Source organism: Lupinus angustifolius, chromosome LG14 (genome assembly GCF_001865875.1).
Source record: "Lupinus angustifolius cultivar Tanjil chromosome LG14, LupAngTanjil_v1.0, whole genome shotgun sequence".
Taxonomy (NCBI): domain Eukaryota; kingdom Viridiplantae; phylum Streptophyta; class Magnoliopsida; order Fabales; family Fabaceae; genus Lupinus; species Lupinus angustifolius.
The window spans coordinates 16023023-16041327 of record NC_032022.1 but is presented as its reverse complement, the minus strand read 5'-3'; the positions used below and the strand labels follow the sequence as shown (position 1 = coordinate 16041327).

The 18305-nt window shown below is 33.9% G+C and overlaps 3 protein-coding genes across 3 annotated transcripts; all 3 read left to right on the top strand.

Moving 5' to 3' along the window:
- Positions 1–6664, top strand: LOC109326585 (1,4-alpha-glucan-branching enzyme 1, chloroplastic/amyloplastic-like). Its single transcript, XM_019559289.1, has 14 exons — positions 1–124; positions 485–580; positions 1158–1368; positions 1689–1758; positions 1845–2114; positions 2266–3172; positions 3308–3424; positions 3541–3603; positions 3965–4072; positions 4785–4886; positions 5181–5248; positions 5369–5450; positions 5892–6008; positions 6268–6664. Exons 1-14 carry the CDS (start codon positions 53–55, stop codon positions 6415–6417), a joined length of 2433 nt encoding a protein of 810 aa, XP_019414834.1. The 5' UTR covers positions 1–52; the 3' UTR covers positions 6418–6664.
- LOC109326441 (ATP synthase subunit gamma, mitochondrial-like) lies at positions 8191–11846 on the top strand. The gene is made up of 9 exons (XM_019559127.1): positions 8191–8383; positions 8516–8559; positions 8679–8831; positions 9040–9153; positions 10115–10242; positions 10549–10671; positions 10856–10975; positions 11213–11334; positions 11505–11846. The coding sequence occupies exons 1-9, from the start codon at positions 8289–8291 to the stop codon at positions 11572–11574; spliced, it is 969 nt and encodes a 322-aa protein (XP_019414672.1). The 5' UTR covers positions 8191–8288; the 3' UTR covers positions 11575–11846.
- LOC109326437 (mast cell carboxypeptidase A) lies at positions 13028–18158 on the top strand. The gene is made up of 11 exons (XM_019559122.1): positions 13028–13282; positions 14024–14081; positions 14182–14292; positions 14841–14978; positions 15421–15490; positions 15574–15629; positions 15847–15972; positions 16794–16933; positions 17387–17459; positions 17540–17614; positions 17713–18158. The coding sequence occupies exons 1-11, from the start codon at positions 13116–13118 to the stop codon at positions 18010–18012; spliced, it is 1314 nt and encodes a 437-aa protein (XP_019414667.1). The 5' UTR covers positions 13028–13115; the 3' UTR covers positions 18013–18158.

The following is an 18305-nucleotide window of genomic DNA, read 5'->3' as shown; positions in this document are numbered from 1 at the left end:
TTTGTAACACTTATTTAACTTCTTCTTCTTTAACATTCTTCTGTGTGTGAAAATGATTAACTGTTTGGGTCTCAATCCTTCATTCTCCGTTTCTGCATCTTTAAGCATTGCCTCTACTACTCAAGTATTTCACTATTTTCACCTTTTTTGTTTCTTCAACATTTCATTCTTTTAACCCTAGATATGTAACATTTGATTTTGTAAACTATATTTGTAGTTAGAAGTCACAATTGAGTGAATCACTTCTGAATTGAATTCTAATTATCACAAACAACACCACGTTTATGTTCAAAACTTTCTAAGAGTAGAGACTAGATTAAAACTCATGCATTCATGTTTATTGTTTAGATCTTTACAAGTATCTTCAATTTTTGTTTTATTTTTAAACTTAATTGATCTGTGTTATTTGCTTGTTAGTTACTCTGCATGTTTATTGCATTTATCTGTTATGTTTTGTAATTTTCTATTTTTGTCTTTCTAACAGACTTCGAGAAATAAGCAGCATTTGATTGTCGGTGATCAAAAACTACATGGATGTAATGGATTCGGTTTCGGATCAAGAACACCAATAATTGAGAGGGTATACTTCACTTGACTACTTATGATGTCATTTATTTAAACAATTGCTTCAAAATTTCTTGAGAAACTTGGATGCAAATGTGCTGTCCTAACTGATATTCAGAGTCATTTAGATGCCAAGATAATAGTATATGATCGGTCCATTATGCGTAGGTGGAACACTGTTAAAATTAGTTTTTGTTTAATAATATAAACTTTAGTGTGTTTGGCTCTGTGGGGAGTTCCTCATAGGTGATTTTGGATCACCACCTTCCCTTTAAAGTTTAAGCATTTAATATGTTGAAGGTGACAACTAAAAAAATAAAAGTATTCATAGTTGATTATATTCGTGTTGAACTTTACTTGTTTTTTCAACATGACCGTTCCCTGTTGGTAGTGAGTGACTGAAGGGGAGTAATCAAAATGTGATGAAACATTTGGATTCTAGTCTATCTAGTTCTCTAAATGTTTAAAAGAATTACTAACGTATGTCTGTGACAATACTCTCCATCGCTTGAAAAGAAAATCGAAGTTTGTATATCTGTTATGTTCAGATGTGAATGTGGATAAGTTGTTTCAGTGTGTTTTCTTTCAACTAGGTGAGGTCAGGTTTCAAGGGCATAAGTGTTATGACAGATGACAAGTCAGTGATGTCATTTATTGAGGGAGACTTAGAAAATATTGGCATCTTGCGCATTGATCCATCCCTAGGAAAATATAAAGATCATTTCAGATATACACTGAGGAGATTTTTGGATCAGAAAAAGCTTTTCGAAAAATATGAAGGAGGCCTTAAGGAATTTGCACAAGGTGATTGTAACTGTTGGCATTGTTTTACTTATGGTTTCCATTTTTATGTATTATCCATGCATACAAAATTGAGATAACTGCTAAGACTCTATGCATAACTACAAACTATATTTTTTGATAAAGTCGAGGTTATACTCTACTGATACTTGGCAGAGTGTCAATGACTCAATGGTAGATAAATCACATAAAGTTTTCTGGCATGCACAACCAAACATAGTAGAATGTTTTAATTTGCTTGAACAATCAATTGGTTATGCTGGACTTGTAAGTTTTTAGTATAATGTTTCATTTTGTTTTCCTTTCCCTCTTCTCTCTTTTAGGTTATTTGAAGTTTGGATTTAACAGAGAAGAAGGTGGCATTGTGTACCGTGAGTGGGCACCTGCTGCGCAGTAAGTTATCTCTGAAGATACAAATTATTTTGTCATTGTTTTGTTCACTTTTTTTTATTCCAGATGTTATACTTCTTTCAATGCAGGGAAGCACAAGTTATTGGTGACTTCAATGGATGGGATGGTTCCAACCATCGGATGGAAAAAAACCAATTTGGCGTTTGGAGTATCAAGATCCCTGATGCTGGTGGAAGTCCAGCTATACCTCACAGTTCAAGAGTGAAATTTAGATTCAGACACAGTGGTGGAGTTTGGGTTGACCGCATCCCTGCTTGGATTGAATATGCTACTGTTGATCCTACCAAATTTGCTGCACCATATGATGGTGTCTACTGGGCTCCACCACCTTCAGAGAGGTCCCAGTATTCACATGTGTAGACTATAGATTAACTTGTTATCTTCAGTATAGAAAAAAGTATCACACCGAAGGATCAATGCTAACAGAGACACTAATGTACGGATGAAATTATTTCAGCAGTTTGTTCACCCGCTTGTTTTTTTCTGCAGGTATCAGTTTAAATATCCTCGTCCACCAAAGCCCAAGGCCCCACGGATATATGAGGCTCATGTGGGAATGAGTAGCTCTGAATCCCGAATAAACTCTTACAGGGAATTTGCAGATCAAGTTTTGCCCCGTATCCGGGCAAATAACTATAATACAGTCCAGTTGATGGCTGTGATGGAGCATTCCTATTATGCATCATTTGGGTATCATGTAACAAATTTTTTCGCTGTCAGCAGTAGATCTGGGACCCCTGAAGATCTTAAGTATCTGATAGATAAAGCTCATAGCCTAGGTTTGCAGGTTTTGATGGATGTTGTCCATAGTCATGCTAGTACTAATGTTACTGATGGGCTCAACGGGTTTGATGTTGGCCAAAGTTCACAAGAGTCTTACTTCCACACTGGAGATAGAGGCTATCATAAATTATGGGATAGTAGACTCTTTAATTATGCCAATTGGGAAGTTCTTCGTTTCCTTTTATCTAATTTAAGGTGGTGGCTTGAGGAGTTCAAGTTTGATGGATTTCGATTTGATGGAGTAACATCAATGCTGTATCATCATCATGGAATCAACACTACATTTACAGGGGATTATAATGAATATTTCTGTGAAAGAACAGATGTGGATGCTATTGTCTATCTGATGCTAGCTAATTGTCTGATCCATGATATTCTGCCTGATGCAACTGTCATTGCGGAAGATGTTTCTGGCATGCCTGGACTTGGCCGACCAGTTTCTGAGGGGGGTGTCGGTTTTGACTATCGTCTGGCCATGGCAATCCCTGACAGGTGGATTGACTACGTGAAGAACAAGAAAGACCATGAATGGTCAATGAAGGAAATATCTTGGAGTTTGACAAATAGGAGATACACCGAGAAGTGTGTCTCTTATGCTGAAAGCCATGACCAGGTATGAGCCTAGCCAACATGTGTAAGAGTTCCTTTTGTGATGGAAATTACAAGGGGCAGCTTATCAAGAATTTTGTTATTTCATTGTATTTTAATGGCAACATTATGAGTGTCTTATAGTTTTTTCCTTGGACAGTCCATTGTTGGGGACAAGACTATTGCATTTTTCCTAATGGATAAAGAAATGTATTCTGGAATGTCTTGTTTGACTGATTCTTCTGCTACTATTGAGCGAGGGATTGCTCTTCACAAGGTTGTGTATCCGATCATAAAACTTCTGGACTACATTCATATAGCAATGGATCGCAAATGTGATAATATATAAATAATTATCATTGCTTTATAGTGGTCATTGTTAATCTTTTGCAGATGATACACTTCATAACCATGGCATTAGGCGGAGAGGGATACCTTAATTTCATGGGAAATGAGGTATATGTATTGCTTCACTCTTATGCCTGCAAAACTGCTGCACATTGGTATTGTACAGTGTCCTGACCTTTATCTTTTTGTGGGGAAAAATGATATTTGTTTATGGAAAAAAGTGCCCAGGAGATGCTGTTAGTATTTGACATGTGTAGAAATGAAATGAACTTTTTCTTCCTTTTTTGGGTAGGGTTGGATAGGTTGTTCCTACAAGGTAGCCCTTTCGTAATTATTTGCATATTATTTAGTTTGCACAACAGATAAGCATTTCTCTAAGCTAGTGATGTTCATACACCCCGATGTCTTTGTTATAGTTGTATGCTAATCATTTTCATTTGTTAAATCAAATTCCTGTGGGAATTTTTAGTTTGGCCATCCGGATTGGATTGATTTCCCAAGAGAAGGCAATGGGTGGAGTTATGAAAAGTGCAGGCGTCAGTGGAATTTGGTCGATACAGATCACTTGAGATACAAGGTAATAGTCTCTCTCTGTCGTGTGGTGCGGGTGAAGGCTATAGATCCAATATTTATAAACTTAACAAAGAACACTGATACCTTCTTGGCAATAGATCCCAAATTAAGTTTAATATCAATTGAGTTCTTAAGTTGATGTTTTGCCTGTATGATTATTTTATGAATCAAGCTATACTTTTTCACGATCAATTACATTCTTGTCTAACTGTTAAGTATAAATCATTATCCACATTATAAAATCCTAATTCCTTGTTGAATTGGGTTAAAACAAATCAAGCAAATATAAATTTGTCAAATATGTATGCTATTTGAACATTATTTTGTACATTTTTTCACGTATGATTTTAATATAAACGATAAGAAAATAGTATGAACAGATACATGTAACACACTTTTGAATTGTCATCAACTTAGGCAATTCATAAGTTTAATTTTTCATCAGGATTTGAATATACGCCTGTGACTGTTCAGATGGCATGTTAGGGTTTGAGGCTAGGCCGTTTTCAGATTTTCGTTTTCCACTCAGAATCATATGGTTAAAAATGGGCATTGTATTTCTGCATATTTTTTCGTTGCAGAGGGCAACTACATAATCCGATTTCGTAGAGCTCCTCTTTTCCCCTTTTTGCTGATCTCTGTTTATTTTCTTTTATTCTTGCAGCTTATTGATTGTCTGAGATATGTTATGTTTTTGTTTTTGGGATTTTTTGCAGTTCATGTATTCATTTGACAGAGCAATGAACTTGCTTGATGATAAATTCTCATTCCTTGCATCTAACAAGCAGATAGTGAGCAGCACAAACGAAGAAGACAAGGTGATTATGCCTCCAAATGATACAACTACAAACAACAATAACCAATCCTTTGTCCCACTAGATTGGGTCGGCTACATAGATTGAACGACGTCATAATGCTATATCATAAATTATGTTCATTGATAAAGCATTGTTATTTGTAATCTGGTGCTTTTGCTAGTCAATTAAAAGTGTTACGTTACGACTAACTAAAATAGGTCTGCTTTCAAGAAAATATAAATGTGTTGTGAAGATGGTTTTCAAGTGTGACTCTGCTATGCTAATAGTAAATACATAATGGTTTTTCTTTTATAGGTTATAGTCTTTGAGCGTGGAGATCTTGTGTTTGTATTCAATTTTCATCCAGAGAATACTTATGAAGGGTATGTAGTATGGCACCAGGTTGTGCATTTGGTTTTGTACCTAGTACCTTTTCTATAAATAGTGCTTTAATAATAAACTGTTAACCACAAATGCTTTGGCTGAAACGCTGTAACATACAGGTATAAAGTTGGGTGTGACTTGCCTGGGAAATATAGAGTTGCACTGGATAGTGATGCTTGGGAATTTGGAGGACGTGGAAGAGTAAGAAGCTTTAATCTCTCTGATATTAGACTTGGTATAATCGGGTGGAACTGAACAATGGTTTGAAATTACAAATGCTTCCCTTAGTTTTTGCTTTTTGTTATAATTTTAAAAGCTAAATTATAAATCCATTGGAGGCTTATTTCCCCCCTTTCCCGTCCTCTCCTCGAACCTTAGATTCTGATCAACTGCAATGATTTATATTAATGCCTATTGGCGCTTACGGTAGGGGATGAGATTGGCTGAAGGGGAAGTAAAGGAGAAAAGTGACTGTAAGTCTGTAACAGATCACGACAAAGAAAAGAGTAGGGGGGGACAGTTTGCTCCTGGCTATGATTTTTGAACTTCAGCCCAGTTGCTATTATTCTGTGGTTCTTGAATGCATTCCTTGTCATTTTTTTCCTATTGTGCTGACAAGATTGACCATTTTTCCACTCCTAGGTGGGGCACGATACAGATCACTTCACATCCCCAGAAGGAATACCAGGAGTTGCTGAAACAAATTTTAATAATCGCCCCAATTCCTTCAAGGTCCTTTCCCCCTCTCGTACCTGCGTGGTATGTTTATCTGATGCCCTCACCTCTCGTATTGCTCGTGTCCTTTTATAATGGTTATCTGCATATTTTATACCTTTTTATGTAATGGTGGGATCTTGCAAACTACTCAAACCCAGTATGACTATATCAATACTAATGGCTCACTTTTTCATGTTGAACTTATTTTTTAGCTGCAAAGTATCTTTGAGCTACGTAGTTAAAGCTTTTCTTTTGTTTTTCCCTGCAAAATATAAGCTGCTAATTCAATCTGAAATCCCAGGTATATTATAGAAGGGAAGAAAGCAAAGAAGAAAACAGTAATGGCAATTTGTATGGAGTAAAAAAGACTTCTGTTGCAGCAGATGTTGCAAAACTTCCTCACAAATCTGCTTCGGTAGCTAGGAATTTGGGGGGACGGAAGAGAAAGTAGCAGTGGGACAAAGTAGAAGATGCAGATAACTGAAGATCTTCTATGATTGTGAACTTTAGCAGGTTTCTCTATCACACTGAAGGGGATTCAGTGTAAATTTTGGAGAAAGGTTTGCCTGTCAAACTATGATGCATATAGAAGCAAGACTATTTCTCATGTATATATTCATTACCCTTAATTTTATGGATGTGTTAGATATCTTGAACTATGTTTCATATTTTTAATAAACTTCTCCTTTACCCTTATCCCTGGAAATTTGTCTTTATTATTATATTTTATATTAGAGTAATCCACAAGTGATTAATAAATCAACCATATCTACCTAAACAAAAAGCTATTATGCATCAGTTTATATTACATGCTTTGATATCTGGATTGTGGAAAAGAAATTCATCTCAAACCACTTTTTGTTTCATTCTACTGTTGGGTAAAAGTAGCATAAAGTTGAAGCATAACAGAGAACAAGATTTAGCAGCCCAAACATCAAATTAAATAAAATTCTCCTCTGATGAAAAAACTAAGCAAAGTCCTAGAGGTCCCATCAAAGTTCGGAAACAAGAACAACACAAATTAATGCCATTTAGAAATCCATCTAAGATCTATTAAGTTAAGACACCTATTTATACTATAAGTGGTGTATTCCCTTTTCACAAGCATTTCATTGTCCTTTTCTGTCTACTCCCTTGTTACTATCTTCTTATTTATCCCTCTTATTATAAGAGAACAAATTAATAAATGTATTGAATTTTGATTTACATTAAGTTTATATGTTTATTAAAGAGAATGGTAACAGGTGGGTGCATTTAGGACATTGTTTAAGAAAAAATATTTATTTTATATGGAGAAATGGTAGTTTAATAATATATATATATATATTACTAAAGTCAAAACTTGAAATAACTTATCTCATTGTGTAATTTTTATTTCTTATTTTGTCCTTCACATTATTTAATTTTTACAAAAAAACTATATAATCCTAAGCAACCACTACCAATACATTAATTAACCCCATATCTCATCTTAAATTAAACATTATCATAAACACACAAAAATATAATATAAAGTACACTGAACACAATAAGTACATTCTAATTCAAAAAATGAAATATATAAAAATTAAATATGTAATATCACACAATATTCGCCGGCTTCATGGATGTACACACTAGAAGGAGAATCGGTAAACTTAGTTTTTATGATCTACATCAAGTTAAACAATTTCATTAATTTAAGTATAAAGATATGTATCATTATAAATCTTTATAATGCAAACCCAAACGGTTGGTCCGTCGGGTTAAACTCATATTATTATCTCTATCACTATATCATTTATTGTTTATTTTTAATTATTATTAACTTTTGAATAAAAGTAACGCAGATATATTTATAAATTGTCAACGTAAAAATTTATACATACTCACTGTAATACTCATAACTCATTTGCATTACTTTTTCAAAAAACTAGAAATAAAAAAATATTGAATGATTAATAAATGTGTATAAAATGGGTACACATCTACTGTTCACAAGTTGTGCAACTATATATGCCATCAACTATAATTGATCAGAAAAATAATTAATTATTAATTTTTTAACTTACATATGTTTCTTGACCAATAATAAAATAATGATACAACTTATAGCACAACAGATGTGCAACCGAATAAAACTCATACAAACATTACATTTTATTTTTTATTTTTTAACGTGTTGTAAAAAATGGATTGGTAAGTAAAACTAGCTATCCGGTGGAGTTTTTCCCTTAAAGCATTGTGCGTGCGAGTTGTTTGTGTATACAACTGAACTCTCTCCTCTTGTGAAACAAACAATAAACGAACGCTTCGTTAGGGTTTGTCAATAATCTGCGAAGAATGTCTGCTATGGCTGCTCTCCGTCGCGAAGGGAAGCGTTTCGCCACTCTCCTCCCTTCTCATTCCATTCGTTCTTCTCTCTCCTCTCCCTCTCTGTAATTTCCCTCTCTCTCTCTCTCAGATCTCATTTTCCATTTTCATTTTCTCATTTTCTTTATCTGATTATTGATCTCTTTATTTCGATGCTTGTTAATCGGTTATTTATTATTTTTCATGGTTCATTATAGAGATCAAGCCCCCGTTGGAGCTCGATCTATTTCAACTCAAATAGGTGCGATTCATTTTCATCTCCTATTTTTACTCTTGTTATGGAATAAGAATTTATGTTAATTAGATTTATGTCTTTTTTCCGAATAAAATATTAATTATTTTGATTTGTGCAATGTGCAGTCAGAAACCGTATGAAGAGTGTGAAGAATATCCAGAAAATCACCAAGGCTATGAAGATGGTTGCAGCCTCAAAGCTACGAGCTATTCAGACTAGAACTGAAAATTCGCGTGGCCTTTGGCAGCCATTTACTGCCCTTCTGGGTGACACACCTAGTATGCTTTTACCTTATCTCGATTTCAAAATTCGATGTATTCTGCTAGTAGCTTTCATGTTTGTATGATTTGTCTGTTTCACAAAAATGCAAATGCTTCATTGGATTTTTATGAATTAACAATTTGGTACATGCATATACCGTCATTTGTGAATGTTATGTTATGGTTTCTCTGACCCTGACCCTTCCGTTCCTGTTTTTGTGCCCAGGTGTTGGTGTCAAAAAAACTGTTGTTGTTACCATTTCTTCAGACAAAGGTCTGTGTGGTGGAATCAATTCTACCTCTGTGAAGATAAGCAGGGTTTTGAGTAAATTGAACTCTGGTAATTTCGTGCACACTTTATTTTCAGATATTATGAAGTTTGCAATGTTAAATACCCTTTGTTTGTTTAAGCTGTGTTTTAAATATCAAAGAGAAGTGTTTGAGAATTTTAATTTGTAATAGCTGATGATTTTATATGCTAAAATCTATGAATGATAATGATCCCATATGTATGTTACTATATGATCAAATAAAAATTGAGATTTGATGTAATAAAATCATTTTGCTCTTTCAACTTAAACTTTAATATTCCAAAAATAATGGATATTTTAACTCTTTGCTAAAACTATGTTATGTTGTTGTTGATCTAAAAAACTCCTTTTCTGAGTAATATACCTCGATGAGATTGTTAATAAGTTCCAACTTCCAACGAGGTGGTCTCTAGATTTTGTGCTAAAAAGGAGACAGTAAGGCTTAGACATTATACTATGTGACTTCCTGCCATGACAGCAGCAACTAGCAAACCAGTTGTTAAAAGCTTGAAATATTAGGAGTGAACATTGTAGTATACTGAGTTAGTAGGTTACGATAGCAGCTGTGGAGTATCCCAAACGGTAATTTAGATAGCTTTAATACGGAACTTATTATCAGTTCTTATGATACGTTTTTTGCTACATATGCTGCAGTGCACTTGAATGCTTTTCCTTTTTAATATTTTGACAAAAAGTGGCGCATTGAATATTGTCACATCACATGTATTATGTTTAAAAGCATGATTATAAGTTATAACAAGTTATTAAATAAGTATGCAGTCAAAGCAAGAGAGACGTTTGAATTAATGTTTAAGAAATAAATACTTCTAAGGGTTTTTTAGTTACAGAGCTTTAGAATTTTCACCTGTATACTCAATTATTTTAAAATTTGTTCAGTCTTCAGTTACAAATAGGATTTCTTTGTTTTCTGCTGATTCAATGTACAAAGTGATTTTGATTGGTTCCAATTATACATATCTACTGCTGTAGGGCCTGATAAGGAGACAAAGTATGTCATATTGGGAGAGAAGGCTAAGGCTCAATTGACACGTGACTCGAAGAAAGACATTGAGATCATCATAACTGAGTTGCAGAAAAATCCTCTGAACTATACTCAGGTCAATTATATTTTGTAGTGATATGGTTTCTAACAATCATACATTTGTGCCTTTATATTTTTAAGCAGCGGAAGTTAAGAGGTTATGATGGACAACAGTAACAGCATATCATGTAATGTGAATTTGTAACTTGTTTTCTAGTGGGTTGGTGCTTGTTTGCTGCTGAAGAGTGGAACTTGTGGATTTTGATTATTACAAATCAAAATTGTCTCTGAAATGGATATATTTTAAATATGATTGATTTATACACTGCTGCACTGATTATGCCCCTTTTCATTCATTCTAATTGTTTTATTTTGAATTCAGGTGTCTGTCCTGGCTGATGACATTCTAAAGAATGTTGAATATGATGCCTTAAGGATTGTGTTCAACAAATTTGAATCAGTTGTCTCCTTTCTTCCAACAGTGTCGACTGTATTATCTCCTGAGGTATGTCTATCTATTAAATAACATTATATACTGTGTCATTTTTTTTTCCAGAGTCATAACATCAAAGTCTTGGTCTCACTTTTTTAAAAGAAAGGCTTCAAGGAATGTCTTGCAATATTTCACATTGATGTTATGCCTTGTGTTTGTTTCAATATTGTTGTTAACTGATGCGATTTTTATGCAGGTTGTGGAGAGAGAGGCCGAAGCTGGGGGAAAGCTTGGAGAGCTGGACTCATATGAGATTGAAGGTGGTGATACAAAATCAGAAATTCTCCAGAATCTTGCTGAGTTCCAGTTTTCTTGTGTGAGTACAATGTTGGAAACTTCTTGATAAGCTAACTTTGCTTCTGGCTGTCAACTTATGCTTTGATAATAATTGAAATTAATAATTAGTCTAATCCACATACATGTTATCAGATGGAATCAAATAGATGGAAATGTTCCAGAAAAAAACTTTCCTGTCTCTATGTTAATTATATTTCTTCTTTGACCAATTTCTTCCATATTATACTTAATATTTTCTTTATTCACTTTGGCATAGGTCATGTTCAATGCGGTGTTGGAGAATGCTTGCAGTGAGCAAGGAGCTAGGATGTCTGCCATGGACAGCTCAAGCAGGAATGCTGGAGACATGCTCGACCGTCTCACCCTCACTTATAACAGGTCTCTGTCTTTTTCTTGTGCATGTTTGTCTTACATTCAATAATCTGGGTGATTGGGATGTATTAACCATCTCCGTGTTTCCTATATGATTGCATTATTATCATGGTCATTTTATACTCTTTTTTAAGCTTTGGCATGGTTCGCTGATCTCTGTTCAATTTTTTTCACAGAACTCGTCAAGCATCAATTACCACCGAATTGATTGAGATTATCTCTGGAGCTTCTGCACTGACCGGTTAATCTGCCGTGGCAACTTTTTTTCATCTTTATTTTTCAACTTATGTAATAATTATTTCAAAGTGAAACCCATTTTGGGGATTTCTTGGTTGATCAGTTTTTGAAATGGAGTCTGTTGTTTTGCCCCAAATGGTTCTTCATAGGATTTTCAATTCCAATAATGATGGGCCTTCATCTGTCGCACTATTATTTACTTCGCTGTAAGAACTATGAAGTGGTGTGTTTATACATCTCGATATTTTTTTGAAGTGGTTTATGCATATCTCAAATTGAATATGTTGTTAACTTGTTAATTCTTGTCAACATCTGTTTAGAAGTGTTCTAAGAACCACATTGCTAAACTTATGCCACATGGTTTGGTTTGGCCGCTAAAATTGATGAAGTGGTCGAACCAGATATACTTGGAACCGAAGACATGATATTGATTAGTTTGGTCTGATTTGTAACGATTAGGAAGAAAGGGCTAAGCAATTGGTCCAACATCACTAATTGGCATGTTATACAATTGCATTTGCCATCATGGAATGGGACAAGAGATGTTCCTAAACATTTACTCGCAGTAGTTTGTTAACTTTCAAACTAAAAATTAAATAATTTGTTATTCTAGTGAAGAAGATTCCATGTAAAATTGGAGCAATGTATTAGGATGATATAGAAGCAAAAAGAAATGAATATATATGCTAGGACTCCTTTGGTCATTCATGAGATGAGTCGGATTTTTTTAATACTACAAGCGAACTCTCTCATCTTTTTTGATTTTTTAGTGTTTATGGTTGTTCATCTTAACAAGTGAAACTTTCAAGAATTGAATCATCAATATTGAAGATTCAGTGGAGCCTTATACCACTTAACCAACGTTTTGTTGGTAAGAAGATTATTATGCTAAAACATAATATTTTTTTTTTCAATTACTATATTCTAGTGTAACATTTTTTATTCAAAAAAAATATAAATATGAATCTGTTATGGGTGATAATGATAAATTTAATTAAATGGACAGTTGAATCTAAAACCTTAATAAAATTAAAATAGAGCAAAACTGATCCACATCACATAAATATGATTCTATTTGTTATTTGTTAGTAACTAATGATAATAATTAATGTTTGACAAACACTGTGTCAAATGTTAGAAGTGTAATATTTATATAGTGAAAGTTTAAAGATTATCATTCACCATTCATTTGTATTACTTTTATTTAAAAGTCAATAATAATTAAAATAAATAGTAAATTATACAATAACAATGTAAAAAAAATTTATACTATTGTATACACCATTTTTCTCCAAATGTTATCAGAGATTGGTTTGGATATAACAGGTGGTAAAAAAAATGTATAGAGTGTAGTGGAGGTGTTAACCGCGTTGCATCAAGACCGTTGAACATGGAAACAAAAAGTAACATACTCTTTATTCTCCTAAAAATCATGGATCCTTCTTATATACTTATTATTATTATTATTATTTTCTCAATCACTCTCACACTCTGAATCAAACAATAACACTGAAATGAATGAATGAATCATTGATTCTTATCTAACTGCCATGGCTTCTCTCTCTTCTTCTTCTTCTTCTTCTTCTTCTTTTCTCTTTTTCTTTTCAATATTCCTCGCTTCTTCTTCTTCAGATCTCTTCTCTGTTTATGCTAAATCACACAATCTCACTCATTCTTCTTCACTTACCCCAATCAATTATCATCTCTATCGTTCTAGGTAACTTGCGATCTTCATTTCTCATATTCAATATATTCGAATCTCCACTTTTTAGTTTCATAATTCAATTCTGCAAATCGGAATCTTATGTTTTATATCACCATTAATTCAGGTTAACATTTTAATCCTTCAATTAATCTCAAGGAAGTATAAATTATGCGTTATATTGCTTATGTGAAGATGAATCATTGAATCGTGTTGTGAATTATCTTACTATTCATGTTGTGAATTTAAATTTTAGTTCGTTGATGAATCATTGAATTACATGAACTAAATGGATCCAGAGAATATGAAGGGAGTGGCCAAACCTATCATAAAATTTATTAGTTTGACTCGCTTTTACATAGCTTGTGTGAAAATATATCACCAGTTATTATTATTATTATTATTAATTTTTTAAACAGTAATAGATTACTCAAATATTGAAAATCTTTTATGTTGCTTAGATATTTATGAGGCTACAAACCTTTAAGTAAATGATAGTGGTGTTCAACTATTCCAAGCAGGAGTCTGGGTAGGTTGCGCGACACGACAAGAAAAAATAGTTTGGAATTAACTTAGATCGTTCCCATAGAAAGCAAGCAATATATATGGAGGAGGGAGAGGTGGGGACCTGTGCTTGCCCTCCCTTCTATCTATCACTGTGATGAGGACATGTCTTGTTAAGAAAATTTTCCTGTTCAGCTTTTATTTTGTGAAACTGTTTACTAGTTTATTGAACTCTTTTGTGGGATTCTGCAGTGGCAATTTGATGGAAGAGATCAGGGATTTGGTCCATCGCCACCCAGATAAACTCAAAGTGGGTCGTTTATGATGTATCTACTGTCTTGATTGTGTATGCTGTGTTACTAATTACTATTCGAGGATAAATAATCTTTATCTTTGATGTTTATAAATAGATGGAGACACTTAAGGGTGGAAACAAAGGCTATAACGCCGAGGTTGCAGTGGTTACTTATGGCAGGGGAAAAAGTGATAATGATGAGAGGTCAAAGTTTCGGATTCTTCTTGTAAGTTTTCTACATTATCGATGTTAATAACAAGCATTTATGGCACAAGATATTTAGGGCACATTTGCATAAACAATTTAGTTAAGCATTTGTTCATAAAGTTTTTTTTTCAAATAAGCTAAAAAAAGCTTGCAAGAAGGTCATAGGCTATTCTCTTGAGTTGTTGCAGTTCTCATAAACCCAAGTAAGCTCTCCATAAGCTCTTCCAAACGCTCCTTTAATGTCGCAAACAATTGTATCCAACGCTCTTCCGAACACTCCCTTAACACCATTACAGTAGTATCCTAGTGGTAACAGTGTTTCCTTTCCTCCACTAGTTCCCTAGTTCAAATTCTATCATGGCTTGTTTTCCATGTAGCCGACATCACATAGTGGGATAAAGGCTTGATTATTGTTATTGTTTGTTGTATTTCTAGACAAGGGAAGGAATTGCAATAACATAGTTATAATTTGGTGTTCTTAAGAGAAAGCTCTAATTTGTCATGTAGTGGTTAGTTTCTCAAATTGGTTATTCTGGTTTTTTTGACAGATGATTCCTTGTCTTCCAGAGTTTTGGGCAGCATGGAAGGGAGCTTATTACCTCAGAACTTGCTTTAAGGATTTTGTCTATTCTGAGTGAAGAACAACATCTACCTAATGTGGATCACGCTACCTTAAACAGTACACTTGACAAGCTTGTCATAAAGGTAAGTTAAAACTTCTACCTTAAGCATGTGATAATCATGAAATCCAATATGGAACCGATCTGTGATAATCAAGATTCTAATAACTCACCATTATTATTTTATATGAAGTATATATGACTTGTCCTTAACACCCAAGTTTTTCACATTTTATGCTATATGCAGGCTGATGGAGTCATTATATATATATTTTGCTATCTTTAATTCGTACATGAAAGTCTTACACCTAACTCATACATCTGCATGCTCAACCATTTCTTGCCTCAATTGAATAAAGGACTTTTTTGTAATATGTTTAGCTGTATTGTATGTTAGTTTTGGAAGGAAAATATTAGAGGAAAATTTCATTCAATTATATATTGTATAATATTGTTTTTTGTACTATGATAAAATTCACTGGATAAATATGGTATCTTCATGATGCTGATGTCTAATTATTCATCAGGTGGTTCCAATGGAAAACTTGAATGGGCGCAAACTTGTTGAAGCTGGAGATCTTTGTGAGAGAAGAAATGGTCTTGTACTTATTTGTGATCTTAGATGTAATAATTGGCTAGGTTTAATATATCAAAAAACCTGAGTTTATATTATGTACCAGGCAGAGGAGTTGATCTCAACCGGAATTGGAGTGTAGATTGGGGCAAAAAGGAGAAGGTTTGTTATGCATCTTCAATCTCTTTGTTTATACCATAGAAGTTTCCGCCTTTATCGTGTTCATTATCCACTATCACTAAATGAAACTTCTAATTCTTCTTGTTTGCCTCTCAATTTATACATCAATCTCCTGCCTTTCTCATCAATATGTCAAATTCAGAGTTGTGTTTTTTTAAGTAAATATTTTTTTCTTTTTTATTATTCTTCAAATGAATAGGATTATGATCCATATGAAGAGAATCCTGGAGTCGCTCCATTTAGTGAGCCCGAAACTCAAATTATGCGGAAACTTGCTATATCATTTGACCCACATATATGGGTCAATGTACACTCTGGAATGGAGGTAAGTTTGGTTCTATTTTTTCACTCAAGTTAAAGTCAAATTTACTGTTCCCTTTGACTTCTTATCCATATCTGTGCCTTAGTTTAGGATATGCACATTATAAAAAAAGCAGGAAATTCAATTTGTAATTGAAATACTGGCAATGAATCCCAAGTGCTCCAATAGATTCTACTAGTATTACATCTTATTGGTAAATACCATATCTACTTTTTCATTTTCTTGTATAAATGCAAGTAATTATCGGTAACATCACATACAAATTTGGTGTGGTTCAACAAAACATGCTTATAACCACGTATGGGAAGAGATAAAATCCACCATGTAACATTACAGATACAACTTTTGCATAGATAAAACTGTAAACCCTCCTCCACTACAAAAACGCCTTATCACATGTTTAGTTTCTTTTGTTAAACAAAGCTAACATATCACATGTGATATTAATAGTGCTTCTATTTCTTTTTCCCATGTGCACTATTATGCCTGATGCCAGTGTAAATGTTAGGATAGTATACATTATTGACTGTAAATTGCTTGACTTTTTCTCTTCTACTTTCACTGTGTCATTTGCACTATATTATTCCCCTATTGTTGTGGTTGCTACTATTGCTGCAATTTCGTTATCTGTCTGTACAATTATTTTTGTGTATATATGTGTATTAAGTTATGACTTAGTGATTTTGCAGCGATTGTTTTTTCTTTCTTTTGTGCCACATTACATCTTTATGTAATTTAGTGTAGTAGTGTACATGGTATGCAGCCATTCATATTTCATTACATATGACAATTTTCAATGTTTTTACCTCCCCTGCCCCTTGCAGGCTCTTTTTATGCCATATGATCATAAAAATATAACCCCTCATGGATTGCCATTGCAACGGATGAAGTCGTTGCTTGAAGAAGTAAACCATCTCCATTGCCATAAGCATTGCATGATTGGATCTGGAGGCGGTTCTGTAGGGTGAGTATATTTTTATTTGAAACTGGCGAGAACTACAAAAAAATTCACCACGACAAATGTTGGTGCTTTATATATGTTTCCGTTTATTATCTATCTTCGTTGCCAAAAACATGCAAGATTGGTTTCCGTTTCAGAGGTGGTTCTGCAGGTTTACTTTAATTCTGGTGGAATATGTATGTTTTATTCTTCTGCCTTCTATCCCTGTCTCATGTCTATTTCAGTAGACATCATAGCAAGAGGGAAATTTTGACCATTGCAATTTCCTGGGTGCATTTTTTTTCCTGGATCACATGCATGCAATGCATATGAAATTTAACCAGAGAGCACTTAAAATAGGAGAGACCATCTTGCTCAAAATACAGTTGACCTATGATGACTTAACTTGTGATCAAATGTCTTTGTTTTCCTGTTTATACATTGTACCTTCCTCGAGCTTACAAGTTGCTTGTCCAGGTATTTTGCACACGGGACAGCAACTGATTTCATGTATGACATAGTGAGGGTTCCCATGGCTTTCACCTTTGAGGTTTGTTTTCTGGATCTCCTCCCTTTTAGTATTAGCAATTTTGATTTCATGGTGTCCTTACGACTTGTATTGACTGGCAGATTTATGGAGATGGAACAGCCTCATCGAAAGACTGTTTTAAAATGTTTAATCCCATTGATCTCTCTAGCTACAATGTATGTTCCCTCCATCCGTTATGAATTTATTTGATATCAGTTTTTTCTTTCAATCTGCAATGGCTATGATCCGAATATTTTTGTGCTGTAATTTGCAGAGAGTTCTGAATGACTGGTCTGCAGCATTCTTTACAATATTTAAAGTGGGGCCACAGCAGATCGGTGAGATCCATTCAAAAGCGTTGGATAAGTTGGTATCAATAGATGAATATCTAGATGGGTATTTGATGGAGAGAAGAAATAGATATGGAAAGAAGATGGAAGTGCTTGAACTTGGAATGCAAGAAATAAGAACATATTTCAGGCTCTTTTTATTATCTTCAGTGTTACTAATGTTCATGTTCTGTTCTAGAATTTCAAAAGGTAAAAGACCAATTGTTTCAGCTATCCCTCTCTAGAATCAGGTAGTAGGTGAAAATGGTGAAATTGTATATTCATTTTTGAGAAAATAGTTGTAAGTTAAATTGTTGCCATTATTACTATGCAGCAGCTGCAACTTCCTTGCAGGCTATATAATCTGATTCTTTATTATGCCCAACTCAGGTAACTTTTCTGTTATCCATCATAGGGGTGGGGTGTTCTTATCAAAATAATCCAAAACAAAATGGTAATTGGTCCAAAAATAACTCAATTGATTTTTCAAATCATTTTGTAAATTCATTTTATAAAACCGTAACAAGCGTATTACATT

Excerpts from the sequence above, each read along its gene's own strand:
- LOC109326585 (XM_019559289.1), top strand. The coding sequence starts at position 53 with ATGATTAACTGTTTGGGTCTCAATCCTTCATTCTCCGTTTCTGCATCT. Across the intron at positions 2,115-2,265 it reads GCTCCACCACCTTCAGAGAG|GTATCAGTTTAAATATCCTC; the intron begins GTCCCAGTATTC and ends TTTTTTCTGCAG. Across the intron at positions 3,425-3,540 it reads GAGGGATTGCTCTTCACAAG|ATGATACACTTCATAACCAT; the intron begins GTTGTGTATCCG and ends AATCTTTTGCAG.
- LOC109326441 (XM_019559127.1), top strand. The coding sequence starts at position 8,289 with ATGTCTGCTATGGCTGCTCTCCGTCGCGAAGGGAAGCGTTTCGCCACT. Across the intron at positions 8,560-8,678 it reads ATCTATTTCAACTCAAATAG|TCAGAAACCGTATGAAGAGT; the intron begins GTGCGATTCATT and ends TGCAATGTGCAG. Across the intron at positions 8,832-9,039 it reads CCTTCTGGGTGACACACCTA|GTGTTGGTGTCAAAAAAACT; the intron begins GTATGCTTTTAC and ends TTTTGTGCCCAG.
- LOC109326437 (XM_019559122.1), top strand. The coding sequence starts at position 13,116 with ATGGCTTCTCTCTCTTCTTCTTCTTCTTCTTCTTCTTCTTTTCTCTTT. Across the intron at positions 14,293-14,840 it reads CAAAGTTTCGGATTCTTCTT|AGTTTTGGGCAGCATGGAAG; the intron begins GTAAGTTTTCTA and ends CTTGTCTTCCAG. Across the intron at positions 15,973-16,793 it reads ATGTACACTCTGGAATGGAG|GCTCTTTTTATGCCATATGA; the intron begins GTAAGTTTGGTT and ends TGCCCCTTGCAG.